This window comes from Lissotriton vulgaris, chromosome 10 (genome assembly GCF_964263255.1).
Source record: "Lissotriton vulgaris chromosome 10, aLisVul1.2, whole genome shotgun sequence".
NCBI classification, from domain to species: Eukaryota; Metazoa; Chordata; class Amphibia; order Caudata; family Salamandridae; genus Lissotriton; species Lissotriton vulgaris.
The window spans coordinates 280968055-280988225 of NC_141698.1; the positions used below are offsets into that span (position 1 = coordinate 280968055).

The 20171-nt window shown below is 47.5% G+C and overlaps 1 protein-coding gene across 2 annotated transcripts in view; it reads left to right on the forward strand.

Annotated features, from left to right (window-relative positions):
- Nucleotides 1–20171, forward strand: part of DHX30 (DExH-box helicase 30) — a 1000138-nt gene that overhangs the window by 81778 nt on the left and 898189 nt on the right. For both annotated transcript variants that reach the window (XM_086941023.1, XM_086941022.1), the window contains exon 3: nt 3447–3557. In XM_086941023.1, the coding sequence (XP_086797149.1) occupies nt 3490–3557 (68 nt within the window). In that variant the 5' untranslated portion in view covers nt 3447–3489. The remainder of the gene's footprint in view (nt 1–3446; nt 3558–20171) is intronic.

Sequence of the window (20171 nt, forward strand, 5' to 3'; positions counted from 1 at the left end):
GGAGTTAACATCCACTCCACCCAACATGCCCCCAAGACACCGTCCTATGTCGGACGAGCACTTGCACTTATTGCAGCAGGAGGTCACCTTCATGCTGCAAAAAGGGGCAATAGAGCTCGTGCCGGTGCAGGAAAGAGGCACAGGGGTCTACTCCCTGTACTTCTTAATACCAAAAAAGGACGGGTCCCTCAGGCCCATCCTGGACCTCAGGCCCCTCAACTACTACATCCTGTTGGAGCACTTCCATATGCTGACCCTGCAGCAAGTGCTCCCGTTACTCAGGCAGGGGGATTTTCTCGCAACTTTAGACCTAAAGGATGCGTACTTTCACATTCCACTGCACCCTTCACACAGGAAATACCTCAGTTTCACCATACAAAACCAGCACTACCAGTTCAAGGTTTTGCCTTTCGGTGTCACCACGGCACCCAGGGTGTTCACAAAGTGCCTGGCGACAGTGGCGGCGCATCTCAGAAGACGGAATATCCACGTCTACCCTTATCTGGATGACTGGCTCATCCAAGCGAAGTAAGCCCAGCAGTGTGCCGACCACATGTCCCACACCATTCACCTCCTGCACGATCTGGGATTCTCACTGAATTACCGGAAATCCCACCTCTAGCCGCCCCACGTACGGCAGTATCTGGGTGCGACCATAAACACTCTGGCGGCCACAGCACAGCCGAATTCAGTGAGGGTCAGCAGCATTCAATCGCTGATACAGAAATTCAGACCTCAACTCTCGCTTCCAGCAAGAGTGTTCATGCAGTTGATAGGCATGATGGCCTCCTACATTTCCATAGTCCCGCACGCGAGGCTACATATGCGTCCGCTTCAGGAGTGCTTAGCACGTCAGTGGACTCAGGCTCACGGGCAGTTGAAAGACCTAGTGTTGGTGAGCGGTCGGGCATACAACTCTCTGCATTGGTGGAATCCACGAAACCTTTGCAACGGCCGACCGTTCCAAGAGCCTGTGCCACAGATCATCCTGACGACGGACGCCTCTCTCCAGGAAAGGGGAGCTCATGTCCTCCACTACACGGTGCAAGGACTGTGGACGCAACAGCAACGGAAGATGCACATCAATGTTCTCGAACTGATGGCAATCTTCATGGCGCTCAAAGCTTTCAAGGTACATCTGTGCAACAAGGTTGTGTTGTTCCGGACGGACAACATGACAGCCATGTACTACATTCAAAAACAGGGAGGAACACACTCTCCACAGCTGTCTCACCTGGCTCAGTGCATGTGGAAGTGGGCCATTCAGAGGAACATCTTCCTCATGGCGGAACACCTCCCGGGCAAAGACAAGCAGATGGCGGACCTGCTCAGCAGGCACAGCCACCAAATGCACGAGTAGGAGATACATCCATCAGTACTCCAACCGTACTTCCAAATGTGGGGTCATCCAGAGATAGACCTGTTCGCCACAAGGGAGAACGCAAAATGCCAAAGCTTACCTGCCAGGTTCCCACACCCGCAATCGCAGGGCAATGCGATATGGATGAACTGGTCAGGCAAATTTGCGTAAGCTTTTCCCCCAGCACCTCTGAGACCGCTATTGGCACGCAAGCTCAGGCAGCACTCGATGACTCTCATCCTGGTTGCTCCGACGTGGGCTCGCCAACCATGGTACACCACGTTTCTAGAACTGTCCGTGGTACCGCATCAGAGGCTACGTCTCACACCCAGCCTTCTGACGCAGAGCCATGGCGACATTCAGCATCCAGATCCGCAACAGCTCAACCTGGCGATCTGGCTCCTGAAGTCTTGGAGTTTGGCTATCTGCACTTGCCTTCTGACTGAATGGACATCATTCGGGAGGCAAGGAAGCCCACCACCAGAGCATGCTATGCGGCAAAATGGAAGCGGTTTGTCATTTATTGTGCAGACCACAACGTTAACCCGCTGGATGCGTCTATTCAGAATATCATTTGTTATCTTTTCCATCTGTACAAATGTAATCTGGCCTATGCTTCCATTCGCATACATCTGTCTGCAATGGCCGCTTATCTCCAGAACAGGCAGCACCTCTCTTTTTTCAGGGTGCCTGCCATTAAGGCCTTTCTGGAGGGACTCAAACAAGTCATTCCTCCGCAGACTCCACCAGCTCCGGAGTGGAACCTCAATGTGGTCCTCACCCGGCTGATGGTTCCTCCCTTTGAACCACTGCATTCCTGCGAGATTCAATTCTTGACATGGAAAGTGGCTTTCCTCATAGCGATTACTTCACTGCGACGAGTTAGTGAGCTCCGAGCACTATTTATCCAAGAGCCATTTATTCAAATTCATTCTAACAGGGTGGTGCTTCGCACTAACCCTAAATTCCTTCCTAAGGTAGTTTCTCAATTCCATATTAACCAAACTATTGAATTGCCTGTTTTCTTCCAAAATCCTGAGTCATTGGCGGAGCGGATGCTCCACACCCTTGACGTCAAAAGGGCCCTGATGTATTACATCGATAGGACCAAAGATTTTAGGAAGACTAAGCAACTCTTTGTCGCCTTTGCACCACACCACAAAGGTAACCCTATTTCCAAGGCTGGTATTGCTAGGTGGATCGTTAAATGTATCCAGATCTGCTATCTGAAAGCCAAACGTACTCTCACCATTCCACCAAGGGCCCACTCCACCAGAAAGTTGGGGGCCTCTATGGCATTCCTTGGAAACATTCCTTTGGAAGACCTATGTAGAGCCGCCACATGGTCTACCACACACACATTTACAAAGCATTATTGTGTTGATGTGCATTCCAAACAGCAGGCAGCTGTAGGGCAGGCTGTTCTCAAAACACTTTTCCAAACTGCTGCAGCTGGCACGGACGGCTGCCGTTAATGGAGGGACTGCTATGTATTCTATGCACAGATATGAATTCAGCAGTCCACATGCCTCGAACCGAATATGCTACTTACCAGTATGCATCTGTTCTTGGCATGTAGGGCTGCTGATATTCATATCGCCCGCCCTCCTCCCCGGCGCCTGTAGCAGCTGCAGAATATACACATACTTCTAGCATGGTCATCATTCACTGAGTTCCACTCCATCTTGGCCACAATGGCTAAAAACAATCTGAGGATGGAGTCGATGCCCATGCGCACTGTAGTCCAGGGGAGGAGCCACCTATCTTGTGATACTTCGAAGACTCTTCCAGGACAACAATGTGGAATCATCCGGACCCAACACTAGGTGGCGATCTATGCACAGATATGAATGTCAGCAGCCCTACATGCCAAGAACAGATGCATACTGGTAAGTAGCATATTCGACTTCAGCTCTCAAGTGCACAGATTTGTTAGGATTCGAGAAGGAGTGTTCTGGTGTTTTACAGTAATTTCTTCAACCTAAATTGGTGGCACTTTGTGTGCACAGCATTTCCCAAGCGTTTTGTTTCTTGCTTCCATATTAAGTTCAGTGACCCTTACGTTTATAATCTTTTCTCATTTCAGAAAGTAACGCTGCATATTAAGTGGCCACAGCCTATTCAAGTGCATGGGATTGGGAGCAAGAAGATTGATGCAGAGCGGAGAGCAGCTGCAGAGGCCTGCAAAATCTTCCAGGTGAAATAGCGTATTATGTGCTCAAACTCAGACACATCTTTACCTCATTGATACTAATCTTCGCTTTATGTTTCGGTGCATTTTCCCATGACTTTATTTGTGATTCATCAGTCACAATCCCGCTCCTCCTTTCTCTGTATTGGCCCTTATCCTATGGTAATGTCTTATGAACCTAGGCAGGAGGAGAAAATAAATATTATGGGGTCATCTGTGTATGTCTGAATAATGCTTTTTAGACTTGCAAGATTTAGTTATTTAAACAATTTAAATTAGTGGATGCCAACACTCGAGGAATATCCAACCCTATTCTTAGCAAAGTGTTTGGAAGCAGAGTAATTTGCATTGCATTCTGTAGAAATATTGTACTATAGTAACCTGTTATACTGTGTTTGCTAGCTCATGGTTGCCATTTCAGAGCACATCAAGTGTTTGGTGTTAATAATATCCTCCTAAGTGGGAGGAAGGATGTAGTGTGGTGTTTGTCATGCATGGATCAATACTTGTAAACTGCACACGCAGATGTCAGCAGCAAGCACTTCACTCACCCAACTAGTTAGCTAACTACAAACACACAAATGACTGTATTGTGGTATATGTTACCTAGGAAATTTGTATGAGAATTCAGAAGGATGGAAGGTGTCGGTCACATAAAACTATTCGGCCAATATTGACCATAAAAGCACATTTACACACACCAAGAGTAAAAAAGATAACAACTTATACAATACTTGGTAAAAGGGCAGATTCAATAATTCATATACAGTTACTATGTATAGGTATCTAAGCCTTAATATATATTAGCAATAATAAAATGTACAAACCAAGGTCAAAACTACTGCGCTTTCATAGACTTGGTTAAAGTGCATTCTATACAGTACTGACAAATAAGTAAAAACAATGGCCATTAAAATATGGCAATTCTAGGGTCGGTTTAATGCATGATCAATTGTTTTCCCTCGCCATAAGGCTCCTGTTAAGAAACTCACAACCTTGAAGCATTTCAAGGGTGAAGATAACATTTGCAGTTATATCAGAGCTGGCCTCACTTGTGCAAAATATCAATCTTTTAGGAGTGGTTAGGATGTATTTTATCCGAAGATCATTATAATGGAAGGTGAGATAACCGGTTTAGTTCTTGCAGAAATGATAAAATGAGGCGAATTAAAGTACCCTTCAGCTTCAAAGACGTGACTACATAAGACTTCAAGCAAAAGACACAGAGATGATGGAAGGAATGTAGAGCAAATCAAACATTCACTCCCAGTCAAGAGATCTGGGTTAAATCCATCCTTTTTTTGCTCACCATGCCACCCCAGTATAGATCCAGCCATATGCAAATATGTCTTGACCCTGTGCCTCATGGGAACAGTCCAGCCCGAACTGCCAAGCACTCCCTGTACTGAAAACAAGCATCCTGGGACCAGTTTTGGGGCATCACCCCTCATCAGCCAGGCTAGCTTGAATCCAGTGGCTTGGTGAGCCCGGGACCCACGTCTGGGCATACCCAGCTCACTTAGGGTGAGAAAACAAAATACACACAGATGATGGGTGGAATGCAGAGCAAATTAAACAAACACCCCGTCAAGAGATCTCGGTTAAGTCCATTGTTTGTTTGCTCACCATGCCACCCCAGTTTGACCCAGCCATCTGCAAATAGGTCTTAACTCTGAGCCTCATGGGAGCAGTCCAGCCCGAACTGCCAAGCCAGGTCCTCCCTGGACCAGAAACCAGCCTCTCTGGACCGGTTCCGGGGCACCACTCCATATCAGCCAGGCTAGTTTGAATCCAGTGGCATAGTGAGCCCTGGCCCCATGTCTGGGCATACCTGGCGTTCTTTGGGCTAGAAAGCAAAAGACACACAGATAATGGACAGAATGCAGAACAAACCAAACATTCAACCCCAGTCAAGAGATCTGGATTAAATCCATTGTTGTTTTGCTCATCTTACCACCCCAGTTTAGACCCACCTATCCGCAAATTAGTCTTGATCCTGTGCCTCGTGGGAACAGTCCAGCCCAAACTGCCAAACCTGGTCCTCCCTTGACCGGAAGCAGGCATGCTGGGACTGGGCTCACTGTGCCACTGAATTAAAGCTAGCCTGGCTGATGAGGGGTAATGCCCCGAAACTGGTCCCAGGAGGCTTGTTTCCGGTCCAAGGAGGACCTGGCTTGGCAGTTCGGTCTGGACTGTTCCCATGAGGCACAGGGTCCAGGCTGATTTGCATATGGCTGGGTCTAAACTGGGATGGTATGATGAGCAAAAGAACAATGGATTTAAGACAGATCTCTTGACTGGGGGAGCATGTTTGATTTTCCCTGCATTCCGTCCATCATCTGAGAGTGCCCTGGTTTTGTTGCGGAATTAACTAGTTAGGCTGTGATGTCTATGAATGGAGTTACCATTTTGTAGGAGCATGAGGTAAGGTCAGGTTGATGTGGTGATTCTCCCCATATATATTTTTTAATGACTTTGAACATATTTAAAGGGGAGCTGTAGCCATAGGTGCAAAACGGAGACCTTCACTTATAAACCTGGTTGTGTCCCTGTGTCAGGATTTTTACAATTAGGATGGGGTGCTGCATCTTGAGCCTGCTGCAACAACAGTTCGCAATATTTAATCCTTAGCTCAGCATAAATTCTCCAGTGTTAACAACCCATCTTCCCTTCTTCCAAATGTAGTTTATAAACAAAGGGGTTTTATTCATCATTCCTTCATCCTGTAGACTGAGAATTGGGAGGGCAGTATTAGGATAACTTTTCAGTTCTGTTTGTGGTCCTCAGGAAAGAAAAGTGAGGAATGATGAGTTGATGAAGCTGCGCATCTATACAGAGGTGCTTAGGGGATTGTCCACAGATCTTGAGCTTGGAAAACTGGTTGCTGCAGGTCTGTTCTGGGATTCATTGACAGTTCTTTGTTGTTGCTGGGAAAAAAGTGAAAGTGCTGCATTTTAGGATTGGAATACTTTACATACCGATAGAGCTGTTTTGCTGTCTCACTGCTGCACTACAGAGGTGTACTTCGGTGAGAATTTTTTTGTTATTGTATATGTTTTTATTGGCATTTTGGGCTATACAAAAATATGTATAGTTAACATGAGATTCATCTTACAATCTATCAAGTTAGCAAACGTAGTTAAAGGTCTCCACGGCATCGGTTAACGTGATAAACATGTCGTTGGGATATAGATCTCGCAGTGTCTCACTACCTCCCTCTCTCCAGTGTTCTGCCATGATCAGCTGCATAATTTGCCCACAGGGCTAAAGAATCCAAGAACACAAGCCTGGTTCCAACGTGGCCAGTTTTAGTATCCCGTGGATCACACATTCCCAAACCCGGCAGACCTGTCTCCCCACATAGCCACTGTGTTGGGGACTTTTGCTCTCAATATTAGGAGTTCTGGCAGGGGGGTCACCCATTAGTGCTATCTAGTTATATCTTCTCCCAGTTATCCTCCTCTCATCCAGTCAATGGACTGTAGGTTGTAGTTGGCCAGCCAGAAAATAAAATTCTATGAACAGCACCTCCATTCCCCCCTCTGCTTCAATGTGGCCAACCCAACCAGTTTCCTCCTCGTGACCCACAGTAGTTCAACTATAAGACTCTAGCTCCTTAAATGTCTGTGTGAACTCATCATAAAGCTTGCCCCCAAAGACATACAAACAGCTCAGTGCCATATTTATTTTGATCAATGACAGTCTGGGAGAGTTCCAGAAATTCACCGACGGTCCTATGCCTGTCAAAACCCGGCCTTAGTTTAATTGGTGGAACAACTCATGGTCTCTCATAACTTGGATGGCAAGGTAACCAACCTTTTTGGTTTCGCCCTGGAGCTTCCCCAGTGAGGGTTAGGTTTTATCAGTGGAGATGTTTGTGCGATAAAGTGCACAAAAGCGAAGGGATCTCTGGTCAGATAGAGAAAGGTGTATTTTCAGACCCAGGAGAAAAGCCCTGTACAAGAAAAGCTAGAGGGGCTGCAAATTAATGTTGACACATAGGATTTATCTGTTAGTACTTATGTCATTTTAATCATTTATTCGTTTATCATCACATCCTAGAATAACCCGAGTCTGAGATGCATATACTCAGGTCCACGGGAATGATGGTATTCTTTGCGTTGGCATTTTCCGCCTAGTTGTAGTTTTGTTTTATTTAGCATATACTTCGTACACTGCATAACTTGCAGAGTTCACCCCACCTCCCAAAGTGGTCACCCAAGTAAGCCTGTATGATCTCAACCAGTAAGTCGGAATGGCCCCTTCCAGCAAAGCATGGTCACTCACGGACAGTCTGGGAGCGATTGGGGGAGCCATAGTGCAGCCCCAAGAGCCCATGGAGACTCGCTGATTCAATTCCTCATGATAAGCAGAGTCAGCCCAACCGCTGTTGAAACAGTCATTAACCCTTGTAAGTTGTGCTGCCAGGTAGTAACTTTAAAGGTCGGATAGTTCCTTTTTCCTGGCATGTGGGGAGTTCCGCGCATTAACAAAGGCACTCGGTGGCCCTTCCCATCCATATAAAGGTAGTAAAATTAGACTGCGATTCCTAAACCATTTCTGGGAGATCAGATGAGGTAAGTTGGAGAAAAGGTATAAGAAATGAGGGAGCACCATCATCTTGAACAGGGCTAAGCGCTCCTGTGGATTGAGGGGCAGGTGGCCACAGCATTGCTTAGTTTGGTTGTGAGGTGGTTCAAGTTGAGGGTCCATGCCAATTCTGGAAGGCAGAAAATGTAAATGCCCAGGTATTTGAAGGAGAGGCAGCGCTGTGGGATTGTAGCGCACCAGGATCGGGCGCCCAGGTCGCCCACTACCAGCACCAATAGGGACTTAGATTGGTTGACCGGAAGGCCAGAGGCATCGCCGTGTAGGTGGAGGATCTCTAGACTGCGAGGTCCACTAGGAATAACAGTAGGTTTTCAGTGTACGGTGCTACGCTTTCGTGAGTCCCCCCTCTTTCGTGAGTCCCCCTCCCCACGACCAACCCCGCATCCCTGTGCATCACAGTTTAAACCTTTTGTTAAACATAATGCTAGCAACGTTTGCAACAAAGATCATCTCAAACTCCTAGACCCACTTTTTTTATTCATATATACAATTTAAACCTCTCTACCTATTATATTATGTAAAATTTAAATATTTTCCTGCTACATATAACAATGACTAATGACTTTGGGTGTCTAGTTGCTTCAATTAACCATTCAAGACCTGTGATATTATATCTAGTCTTAATATTTAAACCATCATTTTCTGGCAAGCTGAAATCTGGATGGCCTCTGACAATTATTTTGTCTTGTTGTTGCACTTGCAGTTATTTTTATTTTTCAGGTTGGACCATTTGTCAGGTGTTCATTTTGTCTTTTACCATGGCATCCTCTCAAAGTTCTTCCTATGGTAGTGTCCTTATTTTCCTTTTTTTCATACTGAAACCTATATTAGACCTCGTCATTTGATTCAACTTGCCGAATACACATAACCCTGAAACGCTTCCCCTCTTGCAAGATTGAATTTTAGGATGTGTGTGCCTGAAAATCATGAGTAATGCCAATGAACTTTCATCTCGGGGGCACACTAAATCTGTACTTGGATTATTTAATTGTCTACTGTTGGACCCAGCCCTTTTGGCAGGTTCACCCCGAGACTTTTAGCTTTTTCCTAGCCTGTTTCTGGAACCTGGTGGTGGTGATTTTAGGCCTCTGCGCACTTTTTCACTGTGGTACAGTGTAAAGTGCTTGAGCTCTCTGTATGTGTGGTGAGTGACCTGCCCTCCCATAGGAATGAATGGGGAATATGTATGCCCATGGTAGTTCCTGATGTGTGGGGAGTGCAGGGGCGAGTTTGGTATGAGAGAACTTGTGAGACTGAATGCTGTGAAATGGTATATGCGGCATGATTGTGTCTAGTCTAGAAGTGCCACTTTTGGAAGTTGGTATATTTGTGTAATTTGTATCTGGCGTGTGATTGGCTGGTGAGCCTGGTCCAGGAGTGCCTGGGCCTGCTTGTGGATTGACTGTCTGGTTTGAGGGTGACAGGTGCTGGAGAGCCCAGGAGGTTGTCTGAGTCAGCCCGTGGATGAAAGGCAGCATCTGCTGCCAGGGAAGTGGGAGGAGATGGCACCTGATAGTGAAGGGCTGTGCCTGCCTGACCACATTGCTGGCTCCACCCCCCGCTGGGCGACTGTCACCTCTGTCCCTGATACTGACAGGACTTCCCTATAACCAGTTCTAGCTGGTTCTCACACTGCCTGCACAAAGACTTCAAAGACTTTTCTCTGTATAAGAAGGGGCTGTGTCCCCTTCCAATTGGTTCTTGTTTTGGACTTGAATCTTGCCAGGGGCATGCTGCTGCTTGGGCCCAGGGGAATCCCTGGGCCCTGCCCAGCCCCTGGACTCCTGAAGGACTTTGCTGGACTTTCTGCTCCCCTAAGCACCTGGAAGTGTTTGGGAGCGCTTGATTTGTCTTTCTTAGCACTTGGGAGCGCTTTTTGCTTTATGGGAGTGCTTCATCTGCCTTTTGGCGCCTAGAAGCGCTTCATTCGTGCTAGCGAGTGCCCATCTCGCTTATTTGCTATTTCTATATTTTTACTCGAGGGAGCCCACTCCTCGGTTAAGTTAGTCCCAGCCTGCCTGCCTAGAACAGGCCGCCGCGCTGACCGCAGCAACCCGGAAGTGTTGGGGCCGGCCCGCCTATCACAGCGCGGCCCCGAGACAAAGGACCGGAAGTCCCGCCCTCGGCGCTGCAGCGCGAGGGGGGTGACCGGAGTGGCGGCGAGGAAGGAACATGGCGGCCGGTGAACAGGGCTCCCGTGTGCCGAGGGAGCCCTGCAGTGAGAGAAGAAGTATGGCGGCAGATGGCGCGGGGCTCCCGTGAGACTGGGAGAGCCCCGCACCGGCACTGAACGGAGGAGTATCGCGGGCTGAGGCGGGGCTCCCGTGTTCTGGAGGGAGCCCCGAGAGACGGTGGAGCAGTGCGGTCGGGGCGCGGGGCACATTGCTGGTGCCCGCCCCCGCCGCGAGTCCCAGCCGGCGGAGAAGAGCAGGATCCCGCACTGCCTAGAGGAGCCCCGCTGAGAACAGCCCGGTGAGTTAAGAGGGCCGGGGGGCTCCGTGATGGTACTTGAGGTGACGAAGGAGACAGAACCAGGGCGGCCCCGGATAACCGTGGCTGCCCCAAAGTATGTAGAGCCCGGAGAGGGCTCCTGGGCCATCTCCTTAAGGCCGAGTCCCCCGAGAGGGACTCCAACCCCCGCATTTTTGTTTGGCGTGCCTAGATAGGCTGGGGGCATTTCCTTGATGTCGAGCCCCCGAGGGGGGCTCCAACGACCCCCCACAGTTGGTTACAGAGCCTGCTAGGCTCAGGGGGCATATTTGTGTAAGAGCCTGTGTGGCTCCAACGATTGGGCTCAGTTTTGCCCAGAGGGGCTAGTGAGAGCCCCTGGCGCAGTTTTTGTTGATTCCCAGCTGCCCAGCAATTAGTGGGCATCTGCACCGTTTAGGTCTTGGGATTTCACAGGTGCCCAGCAAGTAGTGGGCACCTGCTACGTTTAGGCTTGTGCTTGAACTGGCGCTGCATGGCAGCGCGCCCTGACATTTGGACACAGGGCGTCTGAGCCCCAACAAGGCCAGTTGGCCTAGGGACTGCCACAGGTGGTGGCTTATGTAAGTTTTGCGCACTTGTATGGTTATTGCACCTCTGAATGTGTTTTCTTGCATCATGTGTTATTCCTCACCTCTGAATGTTTTTAGGCATCATGTGTCTTCCTTTTCCCTGCGCTGCACCTCTGAATGTTTTAGGCATCATGTGTCTTCTTGCGCTGCACCTCTGAATGTATTTTATTGCATCATGTGCTCTGTTCTTAACACCGCTGAATGTGTAGGTTTATGCATCATGTGTTTCCCCTTACTACTCCTCTGAATGTATATTCATGCATCATGGGTAATGTGTTCTTGCTTGTACCCCTAAATGCTGTGTGATACTTAGGTGGTTGTTCGTTTTTGTACAGGTGGTCCTAGTAAGGTCCTGGTTCCCTGCGTGACATTCTCCTAAGGTGGTTAGGGTTGCGTAGGTGGTACTTACCTGTTACCAGTAGATACTGGTTGTGAGTTATAACTGTTACTTTGTGCTACAGTGATTTTATATCCTATATTCTAATTTCTACTAAGTGCTGATTCTGACAGTGGCCCATGCGGCCCTGTCCTGTAAATAATCCCATGTGAATATTGCCCGTGCCAGTTGGCACCATGTATTTTGTGTAATACTATCTGATGTGTTTTTACAATACAAAAGTTATTTTATAATAACCTTGTGTGGAGTCTCTTTTGTGGTGTGCCTAGGATGTTGTTGCTGTTGTGTGCTGGCGCAAACGCTTTACACATTGCCTCCGAGTTTAGCCTTACTGCTCGTGCCAAGCTACCAAGGGGGTGAGCACGGGTTATCTTGGCGTGTGACTTCCTTGCCCTGACTAGAATCGTGGTTTCTGCCTAGCTTTGGCGTCAGCCTTAGCCAACCAGAAATAGCCAGTTCTAACATCTACCAATCAGACAACTTACTTTTTTCAGGGTACTTTTCCTGATTGATAGAACCTACTTGAAGCAAGGACTGATCAACCTGCATACAGCAGCAATGAAACATATAGCAAAACATTTTCAGCGTTCTATCACTTAATTTTATGTTCGAGGCATATGACCTGCAGATTACACCCTGTGCATAGATGGCCACCTAGTGTTGGGCCCGGATGTTTGCAGTTAGTTTTTGTCCTGGAAAGTCTTTGGAAGTCTTTGGAAGTCACGGGATAGGTGGCTCCTCCTTTGGACCATACTGCGCATGGGCATCAGCTCCATCCCCAGATTGTTTTTTTCCGCCACCAGGCTCGGATGTGTTTCCTGCGCTCCGTGCTGGAACCGATTTCCTTCGGCGTGCAATCATCACAACTTCATCGATATCGTTTTGAACATGTTTCCAGTCGACTCTAATCTTCAATTCCAAAGTCTCCGATTCCGGTCGTTGACGAAGGCCTTCGGGCCCACCTAGACCTCGACTCGCAGCTCATGGAAAGGACGCCATTTAAAAAGTGTCCTCAATGTGGGTCGAAATTTCCCCACACCGATCTTCATGAGATGTGTAACCTTTGCCTCTCGCCGGAGCACGAGGCCAGAGACTGTTCGGCTTGTGCCTCTTTCCGCTCCAAGAAGACGATTCGGGACCGACAAGCTCGAAGAACAAAGGCTCGCTCGTCAGCTTTGATCCCAGACGACATCTTCCAAGAAGGCGGTGACGGGAGCAAGAACACAGAGTCGACAGCAACTCCGAGGCATAAGATTCTGAAGTCGAGGACATTACTCCGACACAGAGGGTCGTAAGTAAGAACGTCGACCCCGACCCTGCCTCCACACCTTCCAAAAAGGCTTCGGTCACACCCTCGCCCTCGGGTGCACACCGAGACACTGCTTACCATGCCCCGCCTTCGAGCTCGGCAAAGAAGCCTACCAAGCCTTTAGGCGACTCTGGCTCGAGTCAGCCTGCCTCCGGTGCCGGTGCACACTAACCGGCACCGAAAAAGACGCAATCTTCTTTCTCCACACCGGCACCTAAACACTCGGCGTCAAAAAATGGTGCACCCTCCTCTGCACCGAAACCTCACTCTGCCATGCTTCGGAGTCGAAAAAACCATTGGAGCCAAACAAACCTTTGGTGCCGAACAAACCTTTGGTGCCGAACAAACCTTTGGTGCCGAACAAACCTTTGGTGCCGAACAAACCTTTGGTACCGAACAAACCTTTGGTGCCGAAAAATACTTCATCGGCTAAAGACACTGTCCAACAACAAGTTCCAAAGCCGAAAGATGTTCAAACATAGACTCCAAAGGATCGGCCTCCTGCAGAGGAATTATTTCATCCAGACCCTGCACAAAAGACTTAAGTAAAAGATCCAAAGACTGGTCGACAAAGTCAAAGTTCTAAAAAACGACCATTGGACACGCCTACACCTGCTCCTCATCCTAAAAAGGACATTGCAACCTCTCCTCTAAAAATACCTTCTTCTCTTCTTCCCTCTTCTCTTACTCATATACCCTCACCGCCTACTCCCCTGCCACATAACTCCCCTATACCAGATGATGATAATAGGGATGACACCTCTAATGACACACAAGGTGGTGCAGATAGTGAGCCACCAGATCCTTCTAGTCCTCCAGGCTCACCTGACCCTTGGGATGATTATAGCACCCCAGACGTCCCTAATGTCCCTCAAGATGAGCTATATCCCTCAAGGCCTTCCCCACCAGAAGAAACTATGGGGTTTAATCAACTAGTACAAAGGGCTGCACAATACCATGGGGTACACCTACATACTGACCCCGTAGACGAAGACTTCCTAATGGATGCCTTTGACAACGCACAAAGATCCACGTCAATTTTACACATGCTTAAAGGAGTTATTAAACATGCTCCAGAAGTCTTCATAGACCCAGTGAGAGCTCGAATCATTAACCCACGAAACGTGAAGAAATATAAAGCTGCCCCTTCAGATCCAGTCTACATTAAAGGGCCTGCACCTTTAGACTCCCTTGTAGTATCTAATGCACGCAAGAGAGCATATTCGCAAACATCAGGCGAAGCTCCTCCACCAGATAAAGAGTCTAAGCTCCTTGACGCATCAGGTAAAAACTGTGTCACAGGCAGCAAATATGTGGCGTATTGCCAATACCCAAGCATTATTAGCATAATACGACCGGGCACATTATGATGAATTAGAATCAATAATGCAGCACCTCCAGACAAATAGAAAACCAGGGCGAATGAGCTTATACAAGAGGGTAAACACATCACAAATACCTCTATTCGCTGTGCACTAGATGAAGCAGACACTGCCTCAAGGGCAGGCAATACCAGTGTCCTATTACGTAGACAAAATTAACAAGGAGGAGAGAGAGAGTATATAGATGGATTTGTTCTCCCTAGTCAGTAGTAAATAAGAGGAATCCACTAATGAAGGGTTTCCCTACTCAGGTTGGGAGTACCCTGTGTTGTAAAATACCCCTCACACACCAAAAGGACACTTGGTGTCATGCTTCATCATTGGGGTCTTCGCACCCCTCTACGGGATGCGGCGTGCTTCGAGCGGCGACTACGCTGGAGCACTTTTTAGACTATGTGTGGTGTGTTTGAAGGTTTCTATGTGCGTGAGTGGTGAGGTTATATGGCGAGTGATATTTAAAAAGGGCCTGGCTCGTGGGGTAAAAAAACAATTTTAATCTGCCCCCGGGCTGGCGCTATTAACGTGCAGAAAAAATGGAGGTGTATTATGCAAGACTATGTGCACTACCTCCCATGTGTGTGTGTCAACATGTTTCGGAGACTAAGCTCCTTCTTCAGGACAGGGTACACAAATCCCCACCTTACTCACGTATCTCTAGTTAAAACATGTATTTATTTACAAAAGTGAAATCTAGTGCAGGTCGCGATATGTACCTATTAGATGATTCAATAGTAGTAGAATGTTGACCTGTAAAGGAAGAGGACAAAAAATATTTTCTGGTGGTCCGCTCCTTTTAAATAAATCACTAGGCGCAGTGACCTGTGGAAAAAATACAATCAATCAATCAATCAGTGACACTTATAGAGCGCGCTACATACCCGTAGGGTCTCAAGGCGCTGGGGGAGGGGAGGTGCCGCTACTGCTCGAACAGCCAGGTCTTCAGCTTCTTCCTGAAGGAGAGGTGGTCTTGGGTCAGGCGCAGGTCGGCCGGGAGGGAGTTCCAGGTCTTGGCGGCCAGGTAGGAGAAGGACCTTCCTCCTGTAGTTGCTCTTCGGATGCGGGGGACGGCGGCGAGGGCGTGGTTGGCTGATCGGAGGTGGCGTTTGGGAGCGTAGAAGTTGATCCGGCTGTTGAGGTAGCTCGGGCCTTGGTCGTGTAGGGCTTTGTGTGCGTGGGTGAGGAGGCGGAAGGTGATTCTTTTGTTGACGGGGAGCCAGTGAAGGTCTCTCAGATGTCCGGAGATGTGGCTGGTTCGTGGGATGTCGAGGATGAGTCTGGCTGAGGCGTTCTGGATCCGCTGGAGTCTCTTCTGGAGCTTGGCGGTGGTACCGGCGTAGAGGACGTTGCCGTAGTCCAGTCGGCTGGTGACGAGGGCCTGGGTGACAATCATTGTGCGGGCTCCGATCACTAGCCAGAAATGTCATTCTACTTGTGAATTCGTGCCTGGCATGAAAAAGGGACATGTACAATACATACAATACACTCAACATAAAACACACACTCTAAGAACGAGTTCTTTTCCATTTCTTTTCTTTTATGGTGGTGATAATATTCATGGTTTAGATATAGTGAGAGTCAATAAGGAAGAAAAGGAAATGAAAAGGCATACTGTTATGGGTCAAATCCAATGCTTCATGAGCCTCAGGAACGTTGGGGTACACGTGCAGATTCGCTACCTGTAAAAAGATGTATAATTGATGCTTTCACTGGTACTTACATCCTCGTATCGATGTTCACCTTTGCTCGTAAAAATACTCACGAAAGTCTAGGAGACACTGCTGCCTGACTGCCCCATTTGCGGCTCCGCTGAGAGTGCGTTAGCTGCCGTAGGCTCGTCGTTTTTATACTGCCGTTAATTGTTAATTAGGTCCATTGATTGGCCTGATATGCCCAAACATGGGTTTCCCAGTCCGTCTATGTTTAATGGCAGTCAGGTGCGTATGTCTACGCGGAACACTGGCATTAGCGCATGCTGTTGGAAAGTTATTGCTTGCTGCGCATGGCTGTTACCGGGATAGTTTTACCCGTTCATGCGCATGCGCATTATCGGTCTTCTAATGTTGTTACTTACTGCGCATGGTTGCTGTTGGGACACATTTGTCCGTGAGGGGTATTTTACAACACAGGGTACTCCCAACCTGAGTAGGGAAACCCTTCCTTAGTCGATTCCTCTTGTCTATTACGTAGACACGCTTGCCTACGCATCTCCGGGATCAAGCCTGAAGTACAAAGTGCCATATTCAACCAACCGTTTGATGAGCAACACTTATTTGGGCCTACTGTGGATGTATCCCTTGAAAAAATGAAAAAAAGATACGGACACAGCCAAATCTATGGGAGGCTTGCAGTCTCAAGCTCCCACAACGCTCCTTTCGCCGCTCACCTTACAGAGGCGCCAACAGGGGATACTCTTCAGACAGCCCCTCAACTTCGTACAAAGCCCCCACACAATCCACCTATAGTGGGGGCTACCAAAGAGGCGGTTACCGAGGTAACAACAATAAGGGCAGAGGAAAAACAAACAACTCCCGCTCTGCCTCCACCCCTGTCCAATGACTCCCCCCCCCTCCCCCCCACCACATTCTACTCCAGTCAGGGGAAGGCTACAACAATACCTGCCAGCCTAGACAAACATCACATCAGACAGGTGGGTGCAGCAAATAATTCAATCAGGTTACTGTCTAAAAGTAACATCTACCCCCCCCAAACATACCACCCAAACAGGGTGCAATGTCACAAGAACATTTGATACTGCTCAGACAAGAGGTAATATCCCTCCTCCAGAAAAATACAATAGAATTAGTTCCACTGCATCAGCGAAACAGAGGAGTGTACTCCCTGTATTTTCTAATTCCAAAGAAGGACGGATCTCTAAGGCCTATTCTGGACCTCAGACCCTTAAACCTGTACATACAATCAGACCACTTTCATATGGTCACCCTCCAGCAGGTACATCCTCTACTGTTACAAAACAACTTCCTTGCCACTATAGATCTCTAGGACGCCTATTTCCACATTCCTAACCACACAGCGCACAGAAAGTACCCCAGATTTGTGCTCGATGGGTAGCACTATCAATTCAAAGTACTCCCATTCGGAGTTACAACAGCTCCAAGGGTGTTTACCAAATGCCTAGCAGTAGTAGCAGCACACCTAAGAAGACAGCACATTCACGTCTTCCCATAAAAGCCAGCTCATACAGACAGTGTGTACAAAACACTCACACCACCATTCAACTACTGCACAACCTGGTCTTCACAGTAAACCACACCAAGTCCCATCTGCAACCATCCCATGTACAACAATATCTCTGTGCCAAAATAAACACTGAATTAGCACTAGCTTTTCCTTCTCCCACCAGGATAACAAGTGTACAAACTCTTCTAACAAAATTCCAACCGCAACACTCCCTTCCAGCTAGAGTGTTCATGCAACTCATAGGAATGATGGCATCTTGCATATTCATAGTACCTCATGCAAGACTACAAATGCATCCACTTCAGGAGTGCGTAGCACGTCAATGGAACCAGGCTCAAGGTTAATTAACAGACCTAGTGTTGGTAGACAGTCGGACTCATTGCTCTCTGCAATGGTGGAACACCAAAAACCTTTCCAAGGGCCGACCATCCCTAGAGCCAGTTCATCAAATAGTCATGACAGCGGACGCATCGCTCTCCGGCTGGGGAGCTCACCTACTGCATCACACCATGCAAGGCAGGTGGACACCGCAGCAAAAGTTACTCCACATCAACCACTTGGAGTTATTAGCTATATTTCTAACCCTAAAAGCATTCCAAAAGCAAGTATCAAACAAGGCTGTCTTAGATCGCACAGACAATATGACAGCCATGTACTACATAAACAAACAAGGGGGACACACACTCTGCAACTCTCTGTTAGCACAGCAGACATGGAGATGGGCTATACCCCTAAACATCTTTCTCTTAGCCCAACATGTTCCTGGGTACAAAACACCATAGCAGATCTGCTAAGTCGGCAGACACAGCAGATCCACAAGTGGGAACTTCATCCACAAGTTCTTCAACCGTTCTTTCATCTGTGGGGACAACCTCAGATTCGCCACCCAAGAAAACGCAAAATGCCCAAACTTCGCCGCCAGATATCCACACCCGCGTTCCAAGGGCAATGCGATCTGGATGAACTGGTCCGGCAAATTTGCGAACGCCTTTCCAACTCTCCCACTAATTCCACTAGTGGTACTCAAACTACAACAATATTCCTTGACACTCATTCTCGTGGCTCCAACTTGAGTCAGAAAACCGTGGTACACCACACTGCTAAAACTTTCTGTGATACCACACCAAAAACTATACTTGTCTCCACACCTACGAACGCAGAACCGTGGAGAGATCAGACACCCGGACCCAGCTCAGCTCAGCTCAACCTAGCGATCTTGCTCCTGAAGTCATAGAGTCTGGTTACCTCAACCTTCCTCCTGACTGTATGAATGTTATTAAAGAGGCTAGACTTCCCACTACTAGAGCATGCTATGCAGCTAAGTGGAAATGATTTGTAATATACTGTCAAAACAACCAAATGAATCCCTTAGATGTACCTATTCAACACAACATAGGATACTTACTACACCTCCAAATATGTAACTTGGCATACACGTCTGTTAGACTGCACCTTGCTGCCATTGCAGCATACTTACAAAATAGACAACATCTATCACTCTTTAGGGTACCTGCCATAAAAGCTTTTGTGGAGGGCCTTAAAAGAATAATTCCACTCAGAACACCACCTTCACCAGTGTGGAATTTAAACTGTTCTCACACGGTTAATGGGACCTCCCTTTGAACCATTACATAAATGTGAACTGCAATTTCTAACTTGGAAAGTAGCTTTCCTAGTAGCTATTACTTCTCTAAAAAGAGTTAGTGAACTCCAAGCATTCACTATTCAAGAACCTTTTCTACAAATGCACCATGATAAAGTGGTTCTACGTACTAATCCTAAATTCCTCCCAAAAGTTATTTCGCCCTTCCACCTCAATCAATCTGTAGAGCTGCCTGTATTCTTCTCGCAGCCACAAACAGTTGCAGAAAGAGCTCTTCATACCTTATATGTCAAAAGAGCATTGGTTTACTACATCGAAAGGACACAAGATTTTCGCAAAACAAAACAACTTTTTGTGTCTTTTTCACCACCACATAAGGGTAACCCCATATCAAAATCTGGGATAGCTAGGTGGATTGTCAAATGCATACAAATTTGCTACCACAAAGCTAAACGTAAGTTATCTTTTCCCCCCTAAAGCCCATTCTACAAGGAAAATTGGGGCTTCAATGGCATTTTTGGGGAACATTCCCTTAGATGACATTTGTAGAGCAGCTACATGGTCTAGACCGCACACATTCACAAAACATTGTGTAGATGTGAAAACCAAACATCAAGCTACTGTGGGCCAGGCTATACTCATAACACTGTTTCAAACCACTGCAACAGATACTGGTGGTCGCTGCTAAATGTGGGTACTGCTATACAATCTATGCACAGTGTGTAATCTGCAGCTCATATGCCTCGAACGGAAAATGCTACTCACCAGTATGAATCTGTTCTTGGCATGTAGAGCTGTAGAGTTACACATGCCCACCAGCCTCCCCGGCCACCTTTATCTGTTCCAGTATTATCTTAATTAGATGCAGTTTACATGGACATCCTTACTTTCTTGCAAACTCCATCACTTCCCTAATGGCGAAAAACAATCTGGGGATGGAGCAGATACCCATGCACAGTATGGTCCAAAGGAGAAGTCGCCTATCCTGTGACTTACAAACACTTTCCAGGACAAAAACAAACTGCAAACATCCGGGCCCAACACTAGGTGGACATCTATGC